At 41.0% G+C, this 22,239-nt stretch overlaps 1 protein-coding gene across 2 annotated transcripts; it reads left to right on the top strand.

Moving 5' to 3' along the window:
* The first annotated feature begins 2,613 nt into the window (after window positions 1–2,613).
* On the top strand, window positions 2,614–21,848 carry PPIL4 (peptidylprolyl isomerase like 4). 2 transcript variants are annotated; one of them, XM_064708428.1, is made up of 13 exons: window positions 2,614–2,741; window positions 3,230–3,297; window positions 3,384–3,448; window positions 5,193–5,310; window positions 6,944–7,086; window positions 7,435–7,531; window positions 8,960–9,076; window positions 9,986–10,110; window positions 12,236–12,302; window positions 13,153–13,264; window positions 14,773–14,869; window positions 15,513–15,651; window positions 20,781–21,848. In XM_064708428.1, exons 1-13 carry the CDS (start codon window positions 2,672–2,674, stop codon window positions 20,994–20,996), a joined length of 1,434 nt encoding a protein of 477 aa, XP_064564498.1. In that variant the 5' UTR covers window positions 2,614–2,671; the 3' UTR covers window positions 20,997–21,848. The 2 variants fall into 2 exon arrangements, with proteins under 2 accessions (XP_064564498.1, XP_064564499.1); XM_064708429.1 differs by lacking the exon at window positions 3,230–3,297 and having other exon boundaries at window positions 2,688–2,741; window positions 20,781–21,138.
* The last annotated feature ends 391 nt before the right edge of the window (window positions 21,849–22,239 follow it).

Below are 22,239 nucleotides of genomic sequence, written 5' to 3'. Positions count from 1 at the left end.
CAGAAAATCTCAGATTGTATCCAGGTAGGATTGCTTGGTTCCTCTCTTAGGGCAGAGCATCTCACAATGGGTTGCTGTAATTTTATCAGTCATGCAGCGACACTCAATGGCGCATTGACAGCAGATGTCTCCCCAGGGGGAGGATTGGTTTGTGGAAGAGATAAAGAAAACTGCCCAATTTACAGAAGATAACTGCCACACCTCTAACAGATGGCAAACAGAATACACATTGCCTTGCAATCCAGGACAACATCTTAGACTGTTGTGCAGTTTTGTAGCCCTTGTGTGACACTCCTTCAGTATTTTTACCCTTAGCACAAGTTATTAGTCTGTTAGAGTCTGTTGAATATGAGACCCTTTCAGAGGGGGACTGTGAAGTTTCATTGAGGTTTGAGGGGTAGAAACTTGCTCTTTGTTTGCTTTTTCACTGCCCATATGCAGGGAGATGCTGGTTTCCTACTGGACCTGGTGAGAGGGTGGCCCTCTCTTAGCTGCTGTGGAATGGCTGTGCCACGTGGCCAGCACCATCTTTTTGGGACAGCTTGGTTGCTGGTATTCCCACAGCACTGCATCCCCTCACATTTCCTTCCAGTGCTCTTTGCTGGTTGGGCCCCCGCAGGGGCTTTTCCCACACTCTGCTTTTGGTCTCTGCAGCGCTTCTCAGGGGGCCGGGATGGCAGCTCTCCCTATGGCCCACCAAATGTGCCCCCACCTTTCCTGGGGGAGCCCTGGAGGCTCTGTCTGAGCCCTCCCCATTGCACAGCCTGGCCACAGGGTCTTGCATGGTCCTTCAGATGTCCCTCTCCTTGTCCTCCAGCCAGGGCCTTGGTGGCTCTGGAAGGGGAGGCATTAGCAGCCCCAAGCCTCCCTCCTGGCCTTTCCTGAGCACTGTTTCCCTTGCATTGCCAGGCAGTGCTCAGGAGTGGGGGCAAAAACAAGCCCTGTGGCCAAGGTGAGCAACAAAGACTCTGGGATGGCCCTGCCCATCCCAGCCCATGCCGTTATTCCCTCCAGGAGCCTAGGTGACAGCCCATCGCTTGCTCTGCTGCCAAGGAGGCTGCAAATGAGGTGTCCCTTACCTGCTCACAGCTTGGAGAGGGGACAGAAGGTTTCAATATCAGCCCTCTATCTGGCTTTTTCACACTGATTTGGGAATGTGACACAGCATGTTAGACAATGAATAGATGTTAGACTTCATATTGATTTAATTTTTTTTTTTTTTGCCTGCACAACAGTTTATTTAAATGCCTAGCAAAAAAATATAAAATTTATTTCAGTCGGTTCTGGACCTAGTCCTAGCATATCAAGCACTTGCTCATAATACACTGTGTTTACTTATCTGTTTCAGATGCTGAACTTGACATATAAATATGATATATACTGCAATAATTTTGAAAAGAGGTGGCTTCCTTCAGCTTGTGACAAATCCTATTTGGAAACAGTGCATAGCCTCCAAGGGAAACTTGAAGATTAGGAAAGGGAAGCACCCCTGTGCAGCGTGAGAGAGTAAGCTACGACCACATGCAGCACCAGAACAAAGAACACCACACAGATATGCTTGTGGGCCTGCAAGGCACCAGCTGAAGTCTGCACATGCCTCAGAAAAATATGGGTTTGTAGTGTTTCCTGCGAGCAGCTATGCCCTGCCAGCGTGCCTGTGCAGCACAGCACTGGCACTGGAACGCATCAGCTGTGTCAGATGGCAGCTCTGTGCGTGTGAGGTGCCCTGCACAGCTCCTCAGTGTGCCAGCACATCCTCCTGTGCCTCTGCTGCCAGGGTACTCCCACCACCCCGGGCTCAGGGCACCTGAGGTGCTCAGTCCAGTGACAAGCTGGCTGTGTTCCTGTTCTTGTAATGTGTGGTTCTTAGCAGAATGTGGCACAAGAGACTGAGTGGACTGCCTGCACTCCTTGAGCAAGATTTTTGGAGCCTTACAGCAACCTAGAAGGGCATTAAGTAAAGGAGATGCTTGGGAAGTTCTATCTAGTAGACCAGAATTAACTTAATCTCATTATTTTTATGCACCTTCCATAATTGAACAGATGGATTACATTCAAATGTCTTCCTTTTCAGATTATTCCAGTTATTGCAGTCCTTAGCTGATGCCTGCTTCTCATTGATTTTACACTCACTAACTAGATACTTCATGGTCACCAGCTGTGTGAGGAGAACAGGAGAATTATGTCTCTCAGTGGTAGTCTATCTGATGTCTCTCAGCTTGGGTCTGCCAGGTTTTCATGATTGTAAGTCCAGCTTCTTGTGCTTGGGCACAGCAGTTCAGAATGAGTCAGTAGTTTACAAGAGCATGGGCTGGGCTAAGGACTGCTCGGGGAGATGGTGGATTCCCCATCCCTGGAGGTGTTTAAGGAACGTCTGGGTGTGCCATTTATCTCTCAGCTTGGACTCGATCTCAGACGGCGGGAGCTCTTTTCCAACCTGGCAGAACAATCTGTCTGAAAGTATACCAGGATCTTACATATCGAAGAACATCCTGCCTTAACTTTTACACGTTCCACATTTTTGCATCACGCGCGCCCTCAGGACTGCGGGGAGGGCCCGTCCCGTCCCTCCCCTGAGGGATCCTCCGCGGGGTCCTCCGCGCCGCCAGAGGGCGCCAGCCGGGCTGGGCCGCGCTGGGCCTCGCTGTTCCGGGCTGTGCCGTGCGCGGCCATGGCGGTGCTGCTGGAGACCACGGTCGGCGACCTGGTCATCGACCTGTACACGGAGGAGCGGCCCCGCGGTACGAGCCGAGCCCGCCGGCACCGCCTTTCCCCGGCCCTGCCGACACCGGGCTCGCCCCTGAGCCCCCCGGCACCGGCGTTCCTCTTGCGCGGGCGGGTGGCGGCCTCGCTCGGCACAGAGACCGGGGGTGCAGTCAGTGCTCCCGGCCGCAAATGTAGTATCTGTAATATCTCAGTCGAAGGGCTACCGTGAGCTTCTTTCTCAAGCGTTTGAAAAGAAACGAGAGGGAAAGGGAGGGGGGAAGTATGTTTCTGTAAAACCAGCCGTTTTTAGGGTTCTTTGAATCGCTGGAGATGATTTGTAGGAAGGGAGGAAATGTTACACCTCTTTCGAGCATTTCTCTCAGTGTTTATGGGCTATACCCTGATAAGTCTCGATGCAGTCTGCTCCAAAAACACTTTTCAGCACGTTAAACTAGGACTCTGTTATATCCATTCTTATTGTATCTGGAGTTTCCTTTGTAAATGTTGCTATGATTTCTTGCAGCTTGTCTGAATTTCCTGAAGCTCTGCAAAGTCAAATACTACAATTATTGTCTTATTTATAATGTACAGGTGAGTATTCTCAATTCCTTGTTTTTTGGTTGGTTTAAATTCGCAAACATGAAAGCAGTATCTTATGTGATTCTCCTTTGTGACAGAGGGATTTTATTATACAAACTGGCGACCCCATGGGAACTGGTCGTGGAGGGGAATCCATATTTTGGTAAGTGTTTATGTATAGAAATGATACATAGATATGTGTGTGTGTGTATATTTGTGAGGGAATTTGCATAAGGGAGTAGGAGTTCCAGTTAGATTGTCTTCAGCTTTCTTGGGGCAGAATTACTGGTGGGAAATAAAAATGTTGGTGTATAAGCTTCTTTGGTTTTCATACTTAGATACCTTTTTAATTTCTGTGCTGCCTTTGCCATTCACTGGGGTTTTTTTCCTGGACATTGTTCTGTCTCTGACCTTAAAAGTGAAGTTACAGGTAACAACTTGTACATACATTTCTGTTAGTTTAAAAGCTGGCAAATAACTATGTTTGGTAAAAAAAGTATCATGACTAAATGCTTTGTAGAAGACAGAACCAATTAGCATGGTGAATACATTTATTATTATAACAAAATATACTAAATTGAGCATGAGTGGAGCATAGAGGCAATACTTGATTTCCTCTGTATATAAGAAAGTGATCCCCTTAACTTATTTGAGTTTTAGTCATGTTGAATGTTTATAAGGAAATAATTTTTCTTATTTGTTCAAGAAGTTTTCAGTGGTCAGGGAGACAAGAGTTGAAATCATTCAAACAGATAGGATGGAGTTAAAGTGCATGTGTTCTGTATGATTCATTTGAAATAGTTATTAAAAGTAGAATTAAAGTTACAGAGCAAAACTAATTATCAGGGAATTTCTGGGGAACACAATTTACAGCAATAAAAGTGTTCAGCTGGAACAGACAGTGTTTCTAGACTAGTGATGGCTTTTGTAAGTCAGTCTGTCAGAGCCTCTTAAATACAAAACGTGGAGCCCATGGATCCATGAATCACCACTCCAGTGGTCCTGGAAGCAGCGTTCCTGTGCTAAGCAGATTAAGTCTAGGCAGATAAACTCACCAGGCTTGCCTGTCTCTGCACACAAGTAAATTAAGTTTATTTTGATATGATACAAGTCTCCTAAGACTTACTGGTGTGGCAAATTGGAAAGTACAATGTGATGAGAGTGTCAGATCCTGTCTGGCAATAGCATGGAGAAGGTCAAGTCGTCTTTTGTACCTGTTTGTTTCTGCTGCAGTCCATGGAACTGCAATTTGAGTTCTTGCAGGCAAAGTTTAATTTGAATCCTCTCTTCATAGAGGCTAGCACCTGCTTAGCAGGATGAGTTTAAACACAGCACTGTCCTTACATTTGGTCAGATATGGTTATTGGTCATGCAGCTGTCAGTTTATGGAGGGAGACAAAATAAGTGATAGCAGGGTTAGACATAAAAATTAAAAAGAATGCAACAATTTGCTGTATCCAGTATACCCCAAATTACTGAATTCAGTCCTGTCTGTATGATGAACTGATTTTGCACATAGATATACCACTTCTCTGTTTTTCTTGGGAGATAAATTTTTGATGTAAATAACTGCATTTTTACAGTGTGGAATTACTTATTTTTGCAGAACCTACTTAAAATGTATAGTTCCTTCATGCCTCAGAAAAATGCTGCACACTGTTCCAACCCCCCAGAAAGCCTTTCTCTGGAAATGTCCAGAGAAAAATTTGTTGTTCCTTGTAATATAAACTTTGGAAGTGTACAGGTGCATAAATATGTTCATAAAATACAGGTTTATTTGAAGGCCTAATGTAAGTATGAAATGTAAAAAATTTTTGAGATGTTGTTTACAGTTTTAAAATGTTTGATTAGCTCACTTTCAAAAATTCCTTTTTTTGGTAATGTGTTTTTTATAAATGTTTTTTTAGTCAACTGTATGGTGATCAAGCCAGATTTTTTGAGGCAGAAAAGGTGCCGAGAATCAAGCACAAGAAGAAGGGAACTGTGTCCATGGTGAACAATGGCAGTGATCAGCATGGATCACAGGTCAGCACTATGTTAATACTCTGATGTGATTTTGCTAATGTACAAAATGGTCAGGAAAAAAAAAATTCTGTAGTTAAATGGAAGTGAAAATTAAGGAAACTGATTTTTGAAATAATGTTGACATTTTCTGGTTATGACTGCGTTAGTTTGGAAAGTGAAACCATATCAGTTTCTCCTGTATGGTTACTTGGAAGTGCATTAATAATGTAAGTTTACAGTTTTACCCCAGTGCTGGTATAAAAACAGTTTTTGAAAATGGTCTTGTTCTGTTTGCTGTTCATGTGCACAAAGATTTTGTTGTAGGTAATTATTGTTACTTATTTTTTAAGGTTTTTATTTTGTTTTTAAAGCTCATAGAACTCTATTATTTCTGAATTATTATTATTTTATGTGCATTGTCACTTCTAGGAATTAAAATGCCTCACTTTTAATATCCATATATTTTAATTTTTAAAAAGAGGGATTTTCAATAATCAAAGAACAATTTAAAAAAAAGGTAGGGTTTTATTCGAGCTAGACCTTGTAAAATACACAGGTAATTATGGTGCTTCCCTGCATTGTATGTATAAAATGGCATGGTTGGGGTATTTAAGAAAAAGAGATTACAATAGTATTTGTATTTAAGATACAGCCTACTAGTGTATATGCAGGCATGTGGGAATGAATGCTGATCCCAGGAATGTTATTGCAGCTTCTTCCTTGGGAAAGAAAAATTCCAGGAAGGAACTACATGGAGTTGCCTTACAAGTATAGTGTAGTTTAGTGTAACCTTTACCAACTACTAACCAATCTTAACTGTGTGGTAGAGGGAATGAGGAGTGGGATGTTACCAGTCAGACTGTGAAGTGTGGGTGCAGCAGTTGTGTCCTGTTATTTGTGCATGTCTGCCTCTTCCTCCCTCTTCCATTGCCAAGTGCCCTCTATAATTTGTCACTGAATTCTCAGCTGGTATCAGTGTTCATAGTTTCAGTTTTGCCTTAAAGTGAAAGATCTGATTTGTCATAAGATACTTTCCGGTGCCAGTTCAAGTTGATCTAAGTCAGTGTGTGCTAGTTCTTCTCTCAATGCTGCTACATCCTGCTTTTCAGGAGAGGGGTTTGTGGGAAGAAAGGAAAAAAGTGTGGATAGAATAGGTAAAGATAGTAGGTAAAAGTAGTACTACGGGAGTTAGGTAAAGATAGTAGAGGGAGTTTCTGCCAAATTTATGAAAAAGTACCTGTCAAATGCTGCTTTGGTGAGCAGGTGATTTGAGCTGAGCTCACAAGGGTAGCCTTGCTCTTTCTGTCCTCTCCCTTTCATCAGCTGTGATGCCAGTGACAGCTTTTGCTGGTCTGGCTCAGCTGCCCTGCCCAGCAGAGATCTCTCTGCTCCTCCAATCCCTTGTGCCCGATTACCAATTCACAGAAGGATCCTGTGCTGCACCCACAGGCTCCTGCACAGGGAGATTGCCTCAGGCACTGGCTGTGAGCTGTATGTTGGCTCACCATATTCCCAGAGCAATCTTCTACAAAAAATGGGAAGATGGTTTTTTTTTTTCCCACTGAATTCAGTGAGAGTGTGTTAAGATTTTTTAAAAAAAGTACAACCTGAATTTTTCTATTTACTGTTTCTAGTTTTCTATCTTCTTTTGTAGTTCCTCATTACCACAGGGGAAAACCTGGATTACCTTGATGGTGTGCATACAGTATTTGGAGAAGTGACAGAAGGCATGGATGTGTTGAAGACAATTAATGAAACCTTTGTAGATAAGGATTTTATCCCATATCAAGATATCAGGTGTGACTGCTTTTAACTTTACTTTTTGAGGAATACATTACTATTGAATGAATTTACTTCTTTTGGAAACTAGATGAATATCATGATGTCAGGTGACCTGTATGTGCTATCTTAAATGCTTTTTATTTCCCCAGTATTAATGGCAAAATCAACAAATACTAAATAAACAAGTATGTACAAAAATATTTAGCCATGTTGCCCTTCCAGAAGCATCAGTGCTAGAATTTACAAGCACACGGGATATTTGGGATGCAACTGAGATTTAGTGGGGCTGGTCTGGTGTTAGTTGGGTAAACCAAGTTTTACTTGCATGTAACCAATGCTGATCTTGACTTTGTTTTCTCTAAGGATAAATCATACAGTAATTTTAGATGATCCCTTTGATGACCCACCTGGGCTGTGTGTTCCTGATCGCTCACCAGAACCTACAAAGGAGCAGCTCGATGTGAGTGTTCGCAACAGGAAAAGTTGGAAAAAACTATTTTAAAAGTTTGTCTCAATTAGTGTCCAGCACAGATTTGGCCAAAATAAGAAATCAGTCTTCAAGATTTTGTGTCTCAAATCTATATCCTAACAGAGCTAGACATTTTTTCATGCAGGAGGTATTCTACTGTGCCAGCTTGAGTTCTGATATGTCAAATGCTTGTCAGTTATTTGGGGCTACTGCTGTGTTTAATCAAATACAGCTCCTTAACCTTTCAAGAGAAGGATAAAAGCATGACTTGGATGCTCTCCCCTGGGGCTCCAGTGGAGTTGTGTTTGAAAGCTGTGTTTTAGGTTTCTATTTACAGTGTAGATAAACAGAACATTCAGAATATTCAACGCTAGTATTACTGGTTTTCTGTATACTCTGGTAGAAGACAAAATATAACTAACATTTATTAATATTGAAATGGTTTCTGTTGTTTGCCTTTTAAATGGGAATAGGTTGTGTTTCAGTTGAAGTAATCTTGGTCATTCTTGAGTTATATGTGCAGGCACACACACTACTCTGGGCTATTTGTTCAAACAGAAGGAATTTTATAAAAATAATTACAGTTATTAATAATTTACTCATAGTATGCAGCTAGAGAAATTGCTTGTGAGATTATTCCCTTGTATGGAAACAGTTGTTTCTAGTAAAGAATTAATTAGCTAGAGAAAATATTGTTTGTTTTTAACCTTAATAATACAATTATAAGATTGAAATTGGGGTTTCATAGTATGTGTGCACAGTGGTTGATCTCTGATGTGCCTTCAGCTATGTTAAGAATAAGGTATTTAGTAGCTCACTGCCAGCAGCATAGAGATGTGAAGACTTGTACTGAGTTTTTTAGCCTGTCTGAGCATAGGCATATCCTCCTCTTTTAGCATAGAAATGTCTGTGAGAAAGGCAGCATTCTAGAAATGCTGGTGAGGATAAAAAAAATAAACCTCAAGTCCTGCCTAGGTATAGATGTATAAAAACAAAATTATTATTGTGCTATGCTCTATTTAATGTCTTGCTAGACACAACAAATATTTGCAGTATTCCTTACCTTCATTTGTGGCAGGAGTTACCTGGATGAGTTGACACTTGTGGTGAGCTGTTGTGTGGGTGGGTATATAGAAAAGAATTTAGAATACCTCACTGAATATGGTTTAGACTAGTCACAGAACTTCAGAAATAATTCACAGTGCCTGAAATATGAGGATAACATCTTATCCTTTTTTTCTTTTGTTCTAGTCTAAGTGGGAAGGACAGAATGAAAGCCCAGTTCTGCAGACATACAGTGCTTAAGCGTGTTTTGTGTCTTGAGGATGAGGGAAGAGGTTGTCCAAGTAATAGTTGGAAAATGAGAAAGAGTTTTTGGCCATGGTTTGGTAATAAATATCCTTTTCCTTCATTTTTCAGAGTGGCAGAATAGGAGCAGACGAAGAAATTGATGACATGAAAGGACGGACTGCAGATGAAATAGAAGAATTTCAGGCAGAAAAAGAAGCAAAAACTCGTGCAATTCTTTTGGAAATGGTGAACATCTTTCTGTATTTACCTTTTAGATCTTATTCCTCTGTGTATGTGCATGCTATTAAGTCTAGGAGGGTATGTACCATGTATCTTGAAATTACCTATCTGGTGATGATGTCGTGTTTCAGAATCTGCTATTAAATATCTCTTTTACAATGAAAGGATTGAGCATGAGCACTCATGTTGTGGTTTTCTGATAAAACCAGTGGTAGTTCATTGTCAAAGTGGGCCAGTGGAGGCTTTCTAAAAACTTGCTAGAAATTCATCCAATTAAAAAAATGTAACAGATATAGTATGCTGCTGGAATACCTGCAGTCCTGGAAAAGTTTCAGCATGTGTGGCAGAGAGCTGAGCTAACTTGTAAGGAACTCTTCTCAGTGATAAACTCCATAGTAACAAAAATTGTAAACAGGCTTTGAAGTCCATTTTTTTTTAAAGAAAAAAAGTAACTAAAATATACACCCTTGAAAGATTAGTGGATCCATCTCACTTCCTTACAACTACCAAATTCAAATTTATGGTGAACAGTTTGCAGCAGAGACTTCCAAGATCAAGATCAATTTCAAGATCAAGCCAGATGTGGCCACAGTGTTGCAGAAGATTTGTAGGGACATAAAGGATGCACTTTCACCTTTTGGAACTGTCTGTTTTTTATCCTAAGACCAGAAAAAGCAAAGTAGAACGTATTTGTGAACTTTCATGAATTCCAGCAGTGGAATTGCAAATAAATAATAAATTTTAGGTGCTATAGAAAACACTTTTTTGTGTGACACTGAGTAGCAAAAATATTTTATAAAGTTTTGATTTTGTGATAGGAATGTGAGATCACACAAAAAATGTGTTCCCAGTGTGCTGTACTACCTACTGAGAGCTTTAGGCCAAAGTGATGAATGTCTTCTTTCTGTATCCCAGGTGGGAGACTTGCCAGATGCGGACATCAAGCCACCAGAAAATGTGCTTTTTGTTTGTAAACTGAATCCTGTGACCACAGGTGAAGATCTGGAGATAATATTTTCACGATTTGGTCCCATTAAAAGGTAATTATAAAAGAGTAAACCTTCTTTGTTGAAATTGAACTTGATTCCTCCCAGTCTGTTTAGGTTTGGCTGTAAAGGAGTAGTGTGGTGTCTCAGGAGATTTATGCTCTGTTTAGACAGAGAGCACAACAATGGAGATACAAGGGCAGATCTAGCTAGATAAATATCCTGTCCCCAGGAGTGATTTTAAGGGAAGCCTAAGGAAGTGTAGGAACCAAGAAGGAGTGTAACACTTCTCTTTGCCCCCATCCTCTCACTCCCTTCAGCAGTTTTTATGTCAGATGCTCAGTGAGCTGGATAGAGTCTCTGGGATTTTCTTTCCTGTGGGAGTATGTGTGGTTTGGGATAAAGCACCAAACATCTGTGGTGTCTGATGCACTTCTTGTAAGGTGTTCCTTGTTCCTGCTGCCCTTCTCAGTTTTGACCTTGGCTTCTGGTAGTTTCAGCTGATTGCTCCTAGTACTGCTACCAAAAGACCGAATGGGCAGTGAAATCTGCTTTCCTACACTCCTCTGTCCTACACCCCAAAGTTTTTTTTTTCCCTTGCCAAGAGCACTTAGCTACATATTCATGCTTCTTCATAGTACAGACTTAATTACCTTGTTTCGCTTTTCTTGTCCTTTTCCTGTTCTTTTGTTTTCATCTCAAGATGACAGAACCCGAACTGCACACAGTTTTGAGGAAATTACAGATGTATAGTGGAACAGTTTTGTTCTCTGTTTTACTCTTAACTCCTTTTCTAGTGAATGCTAAAGTTGTTTTTTTAATTGGGGTTTTTTTGGGTTTTTTTATAATATACAGTTACGGTTCAACCCATGCTTATCTTGCTGCATGTTTATCGATGCAGAGATGTTCCTTATACCCTTTCTGCTTACTTTCCCCAAAAGCTTTTGGTGCAGGAGTTTATTAGAATTTGCAGAGGGATTTCAAAAGACTTCATGGAATGGATCATCATCACCACACATGAACATTGACTCTGTTAGAGCATTTCACTTAAGTTTATTCAGGTGGTCTGGCGTAGGCCGTGTGTATTCAGATGGATGCTAACTTTGTTCTGCCTAGAGTTTCTAGCAGTTTGAGCAGTACTGGCACACAGGTCTGCAGGCTTCCAGATCCCAAACTGCACTGTCTGTGTGTGTGAGGGAAATTTGCATTGTATGCTACTCACACTACTCCAGTGTGATTTCTCTATGCTGTAAGGATTTCTAATTTTTTGTATCTCTGTTAGAGTTGTCACTCTTCTGCAGTCCTTCTACATTCAGATAGGTTCTCTAAATAATCCATGAAGGAGGGTTCTTGCACAAAATCATTCTGCCCTCTGCTGCTAGGAATTCCCGTAGTTTGTCTCAACAGTCTTATGGTCTACTTTTTTTTCTTTTCCCTCCCAGATTTTTTTTCTTTCAGCCTTGATCATCTTTTGATTCCGGATCCTGATTTGTCACTTCCTTTCTACATGTCTCACATTTTTCTCACCTTAATGCCACATATCCTGCCCTTGTTGCCTGCGTGCCCTCCTCCAGCATCCTGTAGTCAGAATTCTTACATCCAGTACAAGAGTTGTGCAATACTGATACAATACTATATTCTTCCCATTTTGCACTACTTACTCAGTACTTTCAGGCTTCTTATTTTTGCCCAGTGACCTGCATGATAAAAAGTTGGGCTGCTGAAGAGGTGCTTGCCAAGAAGAGAAAGTTTGTCACAGGATGTTTGTTTAAACTTTTGCTTAAAATGACAGAGAAAACAGAATGTGGGATTTCTGGTCTTGCATTAGTGAAATGCAAAAAATTAAAAACAAACAGTAATGTTGGAAAGTGTATTTTGTTTCATTGATTAGAAATTCATCTATAGTTTTGTGCTTCATGGTAACCGCCTGTGAGTTCAGTGTAGTTGCTCAAAGCAATGTTTTTTGCTTTGAAAAAGCAAAAATGCAATCATGCATTTTTTTCTTGCAATAGGGGATCTCAGAATCAAGTGTTTTAATACCTTCAAGGTGTTTAGGTTTTGTGGGTTGGGGTATTTTGGGTTATTTTTTTAACTTATTTGTCCTTGTTAGCAGTGCTTTCCTACCCTACATTTTTTGCTCCAACAGTGTTGACATTTTAATTTCCTATCATTTTTTCAGTTGTGAAGTGATCCGAGACTGGAAGACTGGTGAATCTCTTTGTTATGCATTCATTGAGTTTGAAAAGGTATGGGTTTTAGGTATGAACTGTATGTAGATCCTGCTTGTAAAAGCCCCTTTTTGGTATACTTCTGTCTAGGAAAAACACTGACATCTTCAAGTGTGGAATAGCTAGTATTTTCTCTTACTGAGAGAAACTATAACTTGGTTATAGAAGTTGTGGGTCCTAAATGAGTCAATATGCAAGTCTGTCTCTGTTTGAGCAGCCAGTACAAAAATGTACTTAGACTGTCTTGGAACCAGTGGGAGGGGATCTGGCCCTTTTTTCCCCCAGAGTGCATTAGGTCTTGGAAGAGTTGAAGAAAGGAATGCTAGGAGCATGCAGCATAAAAAAAGGAGGGTGTATGGAATAAGATGGATCCAGGTTTTCCGTGGTTTTCTCTTCTGGGCTTGTAAATGATGCCCACTGTATCGACACACTGCCCTTACTGTGAGATGGATGGCAATAGTTCTCTTGGTGGTGGGTAGCTTTGTGTGTCCTGCTATCTCTCATCTGTGAGGACAACACTGGAAAATGGTCTCACTTTCCTTTAGACAATTTATGTAGTTCAAATGGAACTTCTCTCAGTTGTTCTGTTTTCCTTTTTTTTCCCCCCGAGTGTGTTACATGTGCCAAATATGCAGCTGGATGGGCAATTTTTTAAATACTGAAATGAGCTGAAGAATTGGGATTGAAATGCTGATAGTCAGAGAAAGCATAACTATTTCTTTTGAAATGGTACAATTCAAGAACGAGGGTGCTTTAGGCAATTTCAGAAAGAAATGTATGCCACTAAGCAGTTGAATTTCTGTTTGAGCTTTTGTGTGAATATTCCTATGAAATAATCATGACTCAAGATTTTCCTGGTTTATATCAGGAGGAAGACTGTGAGAAAGCCTACTTCAAAATGGACAATGTGCTGATAGATGACAGACGGATACATGTGGATTTTAGCCAGTCTGTTGCAAAGATTAAATGGAAGGGAAAAGGTAGGTATATTTGCAATTCTTTGATCCTCATAACTTAACAAGCCATGATTTCTAAACTAAGCATTATATAAAGAGTTAGGAGTTTAAATCATCTCATCTTCAGGCATATAAATGTTCCTGGTCCTGTAATAAATAGAGCCAACACAGTTGTTAGTTCTTCCCTTCATTTGTTTCATTAGAAAAAGTAGAAGGGCTTCCTACTGTTACATGACCATTGCATTGCACTGATTACCTTTTTGGCCAATGTCATTTTGCCTCTAAACATTTTTTTTGTCTCAAATTTTGGACATGATTTTTTTGATATATATTACTTACTAGCAAAATAATATGCTGATACATTGTTATTTTCTAGTTTCTTTATTCACTGTTTGACAGTCAGGTGCATACAAGAAAAAGTCAGTATTGAGGCCAGGGATTTCTGCTCTTCACCCCCTCTAGGTCAAATGTACTGCATGATAGATTGTATGTTACAAAAACCCAGTTTCAGGTGTTTGAGGATGTTTTGTGAGGAAAAGGGTGGTGGAAGAGGTGGATGCAATGATTATTTGAATACTGGGGGCATGAGCAGAACACTGGACTTGGAGAGATGTCTGTGCATTGCATTGGTGACATTCTTGTGTGTGTTCTTGTGAGAATGCAGTCAGCCCTCAGCTGTTGGCGCGCGGTGTCTCCAGGTAGGGTTGTGGCCATGAGCACAGAGATACTGGAACCTGTCCTGCACAGAGCTGACTCTATTCTGTCCATACCAGGTGCTGTAGTGCATCCTGTATTGACTCCCTGCGTGGGAAACTTTACCTGGGGTCTAAGTTGTCCAAAATATTGGAAAGCTAACTGTATTGTCATCTCGTGCTTACGTGTTACCCCAAAAATGCCCTTCCACCCTGGGCGCCGGTTTCTGGTCTGGCCAGCGAGTGTTGCAGTTCTGAGCGTGGCCGCGAGAGGGCAGCACGCTGCCGCGGTTCGTTGATCCGCGCATTGGCGCTTCCGTGAATGGAAGCCGAAATCCATCGTGTTCCTCTTTAAATCTGGACGTGAACCGTTTTAGTCATAGTCTTCCGTTTGAATTCTTGAGCTGTAGCTGCCTCAGAGGTTTCCCTCCGTGCAGACCAGAGCAAAAAATCATTTAATAATGAAAACAGTCTGTGGGCTTTCAGGGTAACACAATTTTAAGTAGTGTGATATAGGACCTGTAATAGAAGTGAGACTGAGCCAGTTGCTGAATCCTGCTTTGTGATCCTCTTTATGTGTTGTCTCCACTGGACACGAATGAGCAGAAAGCTGGGTGTTGTTTAATGGAGTCTGCAAGCAAGAGAAGGACAGAACATCCCAACTTGTCCTGCTCTTTACTACTCTGTTATGCTGATGTCAGTGTTTCTGGAACTGTATCCTGCTCTGGAGCTCTCTGTGGTTATAAAGAGCCCCTAAATCATCATCAGAATTCAATGATAGTTGTGGGTGTTGGTTGTGTCTGTGGTTAGAGTGAAATGAACATATTTTTTTGTGGACAGGTGGGCGGTATACCAAAGAAGATTTCAAGGACTATGAGAAGGACCGTGACAAACCTTCAAAATTTGCTCTGAAAGAAAAGGTTAAACCAAAGCAAGAGTATCCTTTTCTTTTCAAAGGTACTTTTTTAATTAAGTAGAATTTATGAAAACAGCCTGGGAAAAGCCTTCTTATTTTTAAAGACTGCCCAATGGGTGTTTGCCTTCTAGCTCATATTACCATTTGGTGTTTGAGATGGCATTTAATATTTTGTGGTTTTCACTTTGATGAATTTAGTCAAATCAAAATGTGCTGTTTCACTTCCATGTTGTGTGCAGGTAAATAATATTCCTAGTCCACAGCCCTGGAATGGCATATGGCATAACAGAGTTCCCAAGTAATTTCAGAGAGGACCTTCTGCCTCCGAAATGAGGCCATTCTAGTATTAATATTAAATCATTCTCTAAGATTATACTTTGCTTGTGATAAGCAAGAGAGAAAACACCATAGGTTGTTCTAGATATCCCCAGGTAGATAAGAAAGGAGAATGCAGCCTGGCTGTATTGTTTAACAGGACAGACTTCAGTGATTTTAGCACAGCTGATTTTTTTTTCAGTGTGTACAACTGTGTTCTGCCTGAAATACGTGTTAAGTCTTGGTAAATGCTTGTTAGATAAACAGGGATTGGTTTGCTTCCTGGGCTGTTGTGTTCTGCTCCTTACTGATATTGGGAAACAGAACTGTCCTTAACCTGCGCCATCAGTGCCAAGTATGACCTTGTGCTGGATGAGGATGTGGAAGAGTCTCACACAAGTCAGTCACACTTGGCTAAAAAACAGAAAAAGAAAAAGCACCACCACTCTGAAGATGAAGATGATGACAAGAGGACCAAAAAATCTAAGGTACTTGACTCTTCATGCATTAACTTTATACCTGTTCATCGTTTTCCTCATAAAAGAAGCCAGGAAGAAAGTGTGATATTGGATAAGGACACAGTGTGCAAAGTCCTGTGTAACATGCAGCAGCTGTAAACCTGCAGAAGGCTGATGTTAATATTTGATTATGAAAGAGGGTTTCCTCATGAACTTTTGTAGCTTGGCAGGTCTAATGGTTTTTTGCCAAAGCATCCTGAAGAGGCAATGTAGCCTCTCATAAAGTAGGGGATCTTCAGCACTTTGAACCTGTTGTTCCTAGTCATAAAGTAGCAGTTAATCCTATTTCACAACTGTAGACTATGTCTCATTTTCTTGCCAGACCATAATATGTTGGATTTTTCCTATGTGGAGTTGGGAGCACAATCTCTTTACATTATCTTTTTGTATTTGTCTCTAAGTGTTTTGGAAGTGTTTGTGTAAAAATCTGCATGTGGGTTTGCTTGCATCTGGAATGTGCAGGCTGTGGGGCTGTGGAGGACAGCACCAGGAGACAGCAATTCTGCCATTCATTAGCTCCACTGCAGCCTGTCAGGACAGCATTCCCACATTCTGAGAGCTTGGGATACTGAAGATAAGGTGTTTTGTGGAAGGAAATTCTGCAGTGAGAAAGTGGAGTGTTAACCACCACTGAAGTGAGCATTAGGAAGAATTGAGCTAAACTGGAAAAGAAAAAACCAAACCCCCCAGTATTTTAACAGTGCAAGCTTTATGAGTGAGAACAAAGCTGTCTCTAGCAACTTTGCAGAAAGTGAAAAAGTTTCAGCTGCAGCAAATAAGGCTGTTGTCCCATCCTGAGTTTTGAGCACTGCTGAAAGTTTTGGGTACACAAGGCATACATGAATCTGTTCTTATACATCACTTCTTGCTGAAATGCTTGGAAATTATTTTTCTCATGAACATCAGCAATTAAAATCTTTCAGTGCCAGCAGTGAGCCCTATTGCTCATTCATGGACCCAGTATTGTTTTGTCACTGCACTAATTCAGTCAGGTTCCTTTGAATGGAGGGGAGAGGCTGGTTCAGGTGAGTAAAGTCCTGGCTGCAGTGTGTGCATACAGGAGGTGTGGACTAATGTTGGTTTAGAATTTCTCCTGTCTGTTTGGCTGATGGAAACTGTTGCTTTAGACTTCTTGAAACAGGTATTTTTGGTGGCAGTCTTTGTTCCTGATGGTTCAGGAGTTACGCCCATGGAGCTGGCCAGTCATGCATTATCAGCAGAGAACATTTTAAAATCATTTAGAAGCCTTTACCCCTGCAGGTGGCACAACTGCTGGCAGCAGTAGGTTTTTAACATCTAATTGTTATAACTGGATTGTGAGACTTCATAACACAGAAACATGAATGAGAACAGAGGGATTTTTGGTGCTATTTTCAAGTTCTGAGATAGAACTTATTCTAATGCTTGTCTGTGTGATCTCCTCTGTGTTTATGTGTATCTTTTTGTGATTTAGTCACCTGTTCCTGATGTGGTTTGTTCTTATAATCTGCTGCTGCTGAGTTCTGGTATCTTCTTTCCCACAGCTTTCTTCTCTCTTAGTCACCTTTACCCATTTTGCTGTAAGTAGTTCAGGTTTCTTATGCCTGAAATCACAGATGGAGGCTCACTTCTATTCTCTGATGGCAAGCATCATAGTTCCCTCTTGGAGTTGTGAAAATTAATTTCTGGGAAGAATTTTTCTCTCTGGATTTGAATATCCTTGTCAGTGTGTACTGTACAGTAGGCACATACTGGCAGTGTTTACTCAGTCTCACACAGACTCAGTATTTTGGGCATGGTCTCTCTAGTGAAATCTGCAACTAGCTTAGGTGACAAATCCTGCTTAGCATATACAAATTTTAATTTTGTTTTGTTTTTTACTATTCATACTTTGGGCATAATATGTGAAAGTAAGGGGAGGCAGGCATGTTCCTGAGGTGGAGTATATTTAGGGGGAATATTGAGTCCAACACAAAGCATAACATCATGGAAACTTTTTAATGAATGGTAGTATTTTTAATATAGGCAAACAAAGCATTCTTCCTTTACCCTATTTTGTAAATCACTGAATGTATTTGAGGTAAGAACTTTAAAATAAAATAGAAGCAGACCTTCCACGACTCATCAGCCAAAGACCACAGTAGCCATGCTTCATACAGAAACTTCCACCATGAGTCCACAGTGTGGCAGAGATTTTAATTAAGAGAGGTATGGGGCTTATAATGGGAAGTTCTGGCAACTGGAGCTGCAGTTTGTGTTATCAGCTCTAGCTATGACTTGAAGGGGTTTTATTTTCTCAATAGTTTCCATGATGTTGAGTTGTTTTTCTGTTCTCTTGCTGGTGTTACTTTTTTTCTTTAGTATATTTTGACTCATCCTTTTCTTCATCTGACACCCATTTCCTGAATCTTCAGCCTGTGTGTTGATGTTTCAAGAACGTATTTTTGAGTCTTGTGCTGTTTGACTTCATCACAGTGGGTAGAGGAGGTCGGGTGCTGTGGCTTGCTTTTAGTAAGTAACAGGATGTGGGTCTGGGGCAGGAGGGTGGGCTGCCATGTGGGTTTGTGGATAGGATTTGGTAGAGTATTTTTGAACACAGGACATGCTTCTGCCTGAGATCTGTATTATTACTTTGTTTGCCTTCCAGTTTTTTGGTTTTTCCTGGATTTTATTTTTTAAGAGAGCTGGATCTGTGAGGTAGTATGGCCTATCCAATAGATTTTTGCAAGACATAGGGACTTCCCAATTTCAGATTGCTGTAGTGCATGGTTTTGGCAGAGGTACTGATTTTTCTGGTTTTGATTTCCTGCTTTTACTGCTTATTGGACACTGTTCCCTTCATATTCAGGGTCAGGTTTTATCAAAATCTCCCTCCAAAAAAGGCTCTCTCTATTTGTTTGCTCCTTTAACCTTTAACTACTGTGTTTAATGTATGTTAGAGGTGGCATATGCATTTTACTTCCATGGCCAGGATATTTCTTGCTTTTTCACCTGGGACTGCTGTTTAGTCAGATATTACTTTTGGCAAAATCAGCCATGAACTTCCAGAGAAGCATCTTTCCCTCTTTCCTTATTTCCTTCCTTGTGTGTGCTCCAGCACAGTGCTGGATTAAGAATTGGGGTGATCATCACTTACTCAGTGACTGATGAGAGGCTGTGATCCTGCATTGAGAAACACAAATTTCAGCAATAAGAGAGAGCCTGCTTTTAAGTATGAATCTTTTTCTTCCTCTTCCAAGAGAACGTGTTTTTGACTTTTGGGCATAAAAATTTGGTTTCAAAATACCATTATTTTTAGTAATTTAGTTTTAGTAGTTTTAGTAATTTTATTTTTAGTAATTTAGTGTGTTTTAAAAATTGACCTTTTTCCACACCAAAGACTTTAAAATGAAAAATCTTATAAAAGGAGAAATGTATCAAGAAATAAAGATGCCATTCATTCTAGTAATTCAAGTTTCACTTTTTTTCCATTACATTGTGATCATATTAGGTACTGTGGTGACCTTGTTGTGTCACTTTCAGACTTGCCCTGAAGACCTGTACCTTAAATGCTTTTGTGAAGGTCACTGTTGGCATTTAACTCAATGCTTGTATGACTTCTGATCCTTTCAGCAAGTTGTCCTTTTCTGTGGCATCCAACAAGGGCCATTTGTCTGTAGTTTGAAATGTTCACTCACCCATGCTTGCCCCCACTTGGCCAGTAGCCTTGTCTCCAGGGTTTGCTTGGTAGATTGTCCAGCTGAGTCTGCCCTGCTTTTCTCCTGCCTCTCCCGTGTGCTGGGAGGAAACTCCAGCAACAATCCAGTCAGAAGGCAGCCGTACACCAAGCCCACCATTTGGTTTTCTGGCCAATATTTTTTGTCTTGTTCCTGTCTACCCCTCCACTGGCATGTCCATTGTCTGATGTTTACCCAGGCCTTGTCACAGAGGGGCTTGAAGCCTCTTGGCTTTTTCTAACATGTGGAGAGTGAGGCTTTTGGGTGCAAGAGTATGGCTGTGCATCATTTTGAGAGTGGATAGACAAAGCTCTTACAAGTAGCTGGAAGCATCACTGAGACACTTTGGTGGATCCAGATTTTAAAATCTGTACTGAAATAAATCACAGTAAAGATGTGGAATAGGCATTTAGCCACCAGTGAGATTACTGTACCCAGCAGCAGCAGAATATTTTTGTTACAGATCAAACCTGTGATTATTCGTGTGTCTGTTTATCCAGAGGGGTTGTGTTGCTTATTGTAACCCTAATACTTTCAGCATTATCAGTGTCATTCTAAAGGTGGTGTTTGCTCTGGGAACCACCCCACTCACTGGCTTTCTGCATAAAATCTCTGGTTAAAGTAGAGTTTTTTCCCTGTTCTTTTAAGTAAATGAAGTTTTCTTGTTGGTACATGGAGTGGAGGTTTTAACCATACAGTTGTGAAGGCTGCTGTCATGGTACATCCTTAGAAAAATAATATCTAAAATGAGGAAAGAAATGCTGTGTGATTTAATGCAGACGTTCTTAACTCATATTGATCTGTGCTTATCAGTATTATTATTATTAAAACCCCATAAAATTGTATCTCTGTTAGCACATACAGTGATATTAAACTGTCAGCTTGTTCATTTTGCTGAAGCCTAGAATTTAGGCCATTAAGAATTATTACAGGTAGATCTTAAAATATATTATGCATCTGCAGAGCACTGGAATGCCTGTGGGACTTGAACCAAAATTTAATGGAAATATTTGCATTGTTTAGGTAAAAAAATCAGAAATCCAAATCTAGCTTACAGACATGTTTGATGCTTGTGAAGAATTTGGTAATATCCATCTGAATGGAATCCCTGATATAACCAGTTTTGCTGAAGCTCCTTAGGCAGTACAGGAAGCATGCCTGACAGCCATGCTTTTTTCCATAAACACTGACAGAAACTGAATTGTAAACTTACCTTCTTCAGATGGTTTCAGGGGGTTATTTTTGTGTTACCTTCTTCAAACCATCGTGGATGTGAATCTCTTTAAGGTACTACCAGCTGTAACTCAGGAACCTGCCATGCTCAACTTTTCTCTAGTTCACTTTGTGCCTCTGTGTGTTTCCCCTCTTGTTTGTAACTGCATTTGTGTCCAATTCCCTTGGCAGGACTCTGAGAGGAAGCACGAAGAGCGCTGCAGGGAGAGGACCAAGGGTGAGAAGAGGGACAGGCACCGGAGCCGCAGCCGCTCTCAGGACAGAGATTACAGCAGGCACAAAGACAAATACAGAGAAGACAGCCGAGCGAGAGACTGGGATAAAAAAGCAGACAGAAGCAGAAGTCCTAAGAAATCAAAAGACAAAGAGAGGTCCAAGTACAGATGAAGGACAAGGAAAATACAGAGGGGGACTAAAATAATAAATTTAACTTTTTTCTTTTGTGTTTTTTCTGTACTATTTACTGTAGTGTCTGACTGCAATATGCAGGAAGATTTTGCAGGTTGATACCTGTCATTGGAACATGATCTGCTAATTCTAAAATTCAAGATGAATCACTGCAAATTGTTCTGCCCTGGAGTGCCTGTGCCTGGATAGGGTATTTCAATGGACTGTGAAGAAAGATAACTTCCTACTGATTCTCTGGGAAGGCTGATAGTTAAGGAACATAATCAGCTGAAACTATCCCGTGGCAGAAAATTCTGACTAGGCAGGCCAGAGGGGATGGCTGTAATCTCCAGACCTAAGCTGAGCAGGGATACTGAGGGTATTTAATGCAGGAATGTGCTTTCCAACAGCATCTGCCCTATCTTTGCTTTGGTAAAAACAAAGCTGGAGTCCAACATCCTTGGTGCTTGTGGTAATTAGAAAACAGAACAAAAAAACCCCACCTTCCTGTAATGTTGAAAATAACATAGAAAATGCTGTAGCAGAAGCATCAGCTTCTTCACTTTTACGTAGCTGAGGCCTGTTTGATGGGGAATGCCTCGTGCTTTGAGGCTCTTTGTTCCTTAGTTGAAGGCTTAGAAACCAGCTCCTCAGAGATTTCTGTTGGATTCCTTTACTTGAAACAGCTTAAAAATGTATGTAGACTCAATTGTTTTATTCTATGGATTTGAGTAAGTTTGAGACCTATTTTGATGTCACACAGTATAGTTCCTTTAGTTCTTTGTAGTCTTGAGCTTGAGTCCAAGACTTAAAGTGGGCTTGACCAAATACAGAAAGTGTACTTGGCTAAGAAGCTGCCTTTTGATGAATCTCTTACTTTTGTGTCCTTCAAAGCATAAAACTAGAAATCCAGGGCTTCCACAGCTGTCTCCTGGCACGACATTTGTAACTGCCTGAGACCCTCCAGAGGCCGGCGCCGTCCTTGCAGAGTCTGAGTGAGAGCCCTCTGTCCCAGAGGAGAGGTAAAAGGGAAGCCTGTCCCTGCAAGTGTCCTGGGGAATCTGGGGCTGAGGACTGCTCACTGTTCCTGTCAAGACAATTTCTGCCTTCTGTCTGGGCATAACAAGACTCCAAGGAACTGTACCAGGACAGGTGATGGTGCCTGTGGAGTAGTGCTGTGGAGGCAGTAGGTTGTCTCAAGCTCCTCCTGCTCTTGGCCTGCTCTGTTAAAGAAACAAGGATT

The sequence above is a fragment of the Zonotrichia leucophrys genome, chromosome 3, assembly GCF_028769735.1.
Source record: "Zonotrichia leucophrys gambelii isolate GWCS_2022_RI chromosome 3, RI_Zleu_2.0, whole genome shotgun sequence".
NCBI classification, from domain to species: domain Eukaryota; kingdom Metazoa; phylum Chordata; class Aves; order Passeriformes; family Passerellidae; genus Zonotrichia; species Zonotrichia leucophrys.
The sequence above is the reverse complement of the archived record's forward strand: the minus strand, read 5'-3'. Positions and strand labels throughout refer to the sequence as shown.

What these genes read in the sequence shown, in the direction of transcription:
- PPIL4 (XM_064708428.1), top strand. Translation starts at nt 2,672, where the DNA reads ATGGCGGTGCTGCTGGAGACCACGGTCGGCGACCTGGTCATCGACCTG. An exon ending in GTGATCAGCATGGATCACAG is followed by an intron (nt 5,311 to 6,943) that starts GTCAGCACTATG and finishes CTTCTTTTGTAG; the next exon opens with TTCCTCATTACCACAGGGGA. An exon ending in CATTCATTGAGTTTGAAAAG is followed by an intron (nt 12,303 to 13,152) that starts GTATGGGTTTTA and finishes GGTTTATATCAG; the next exon opens with GAGGAAGACTGTGAGAAAGC.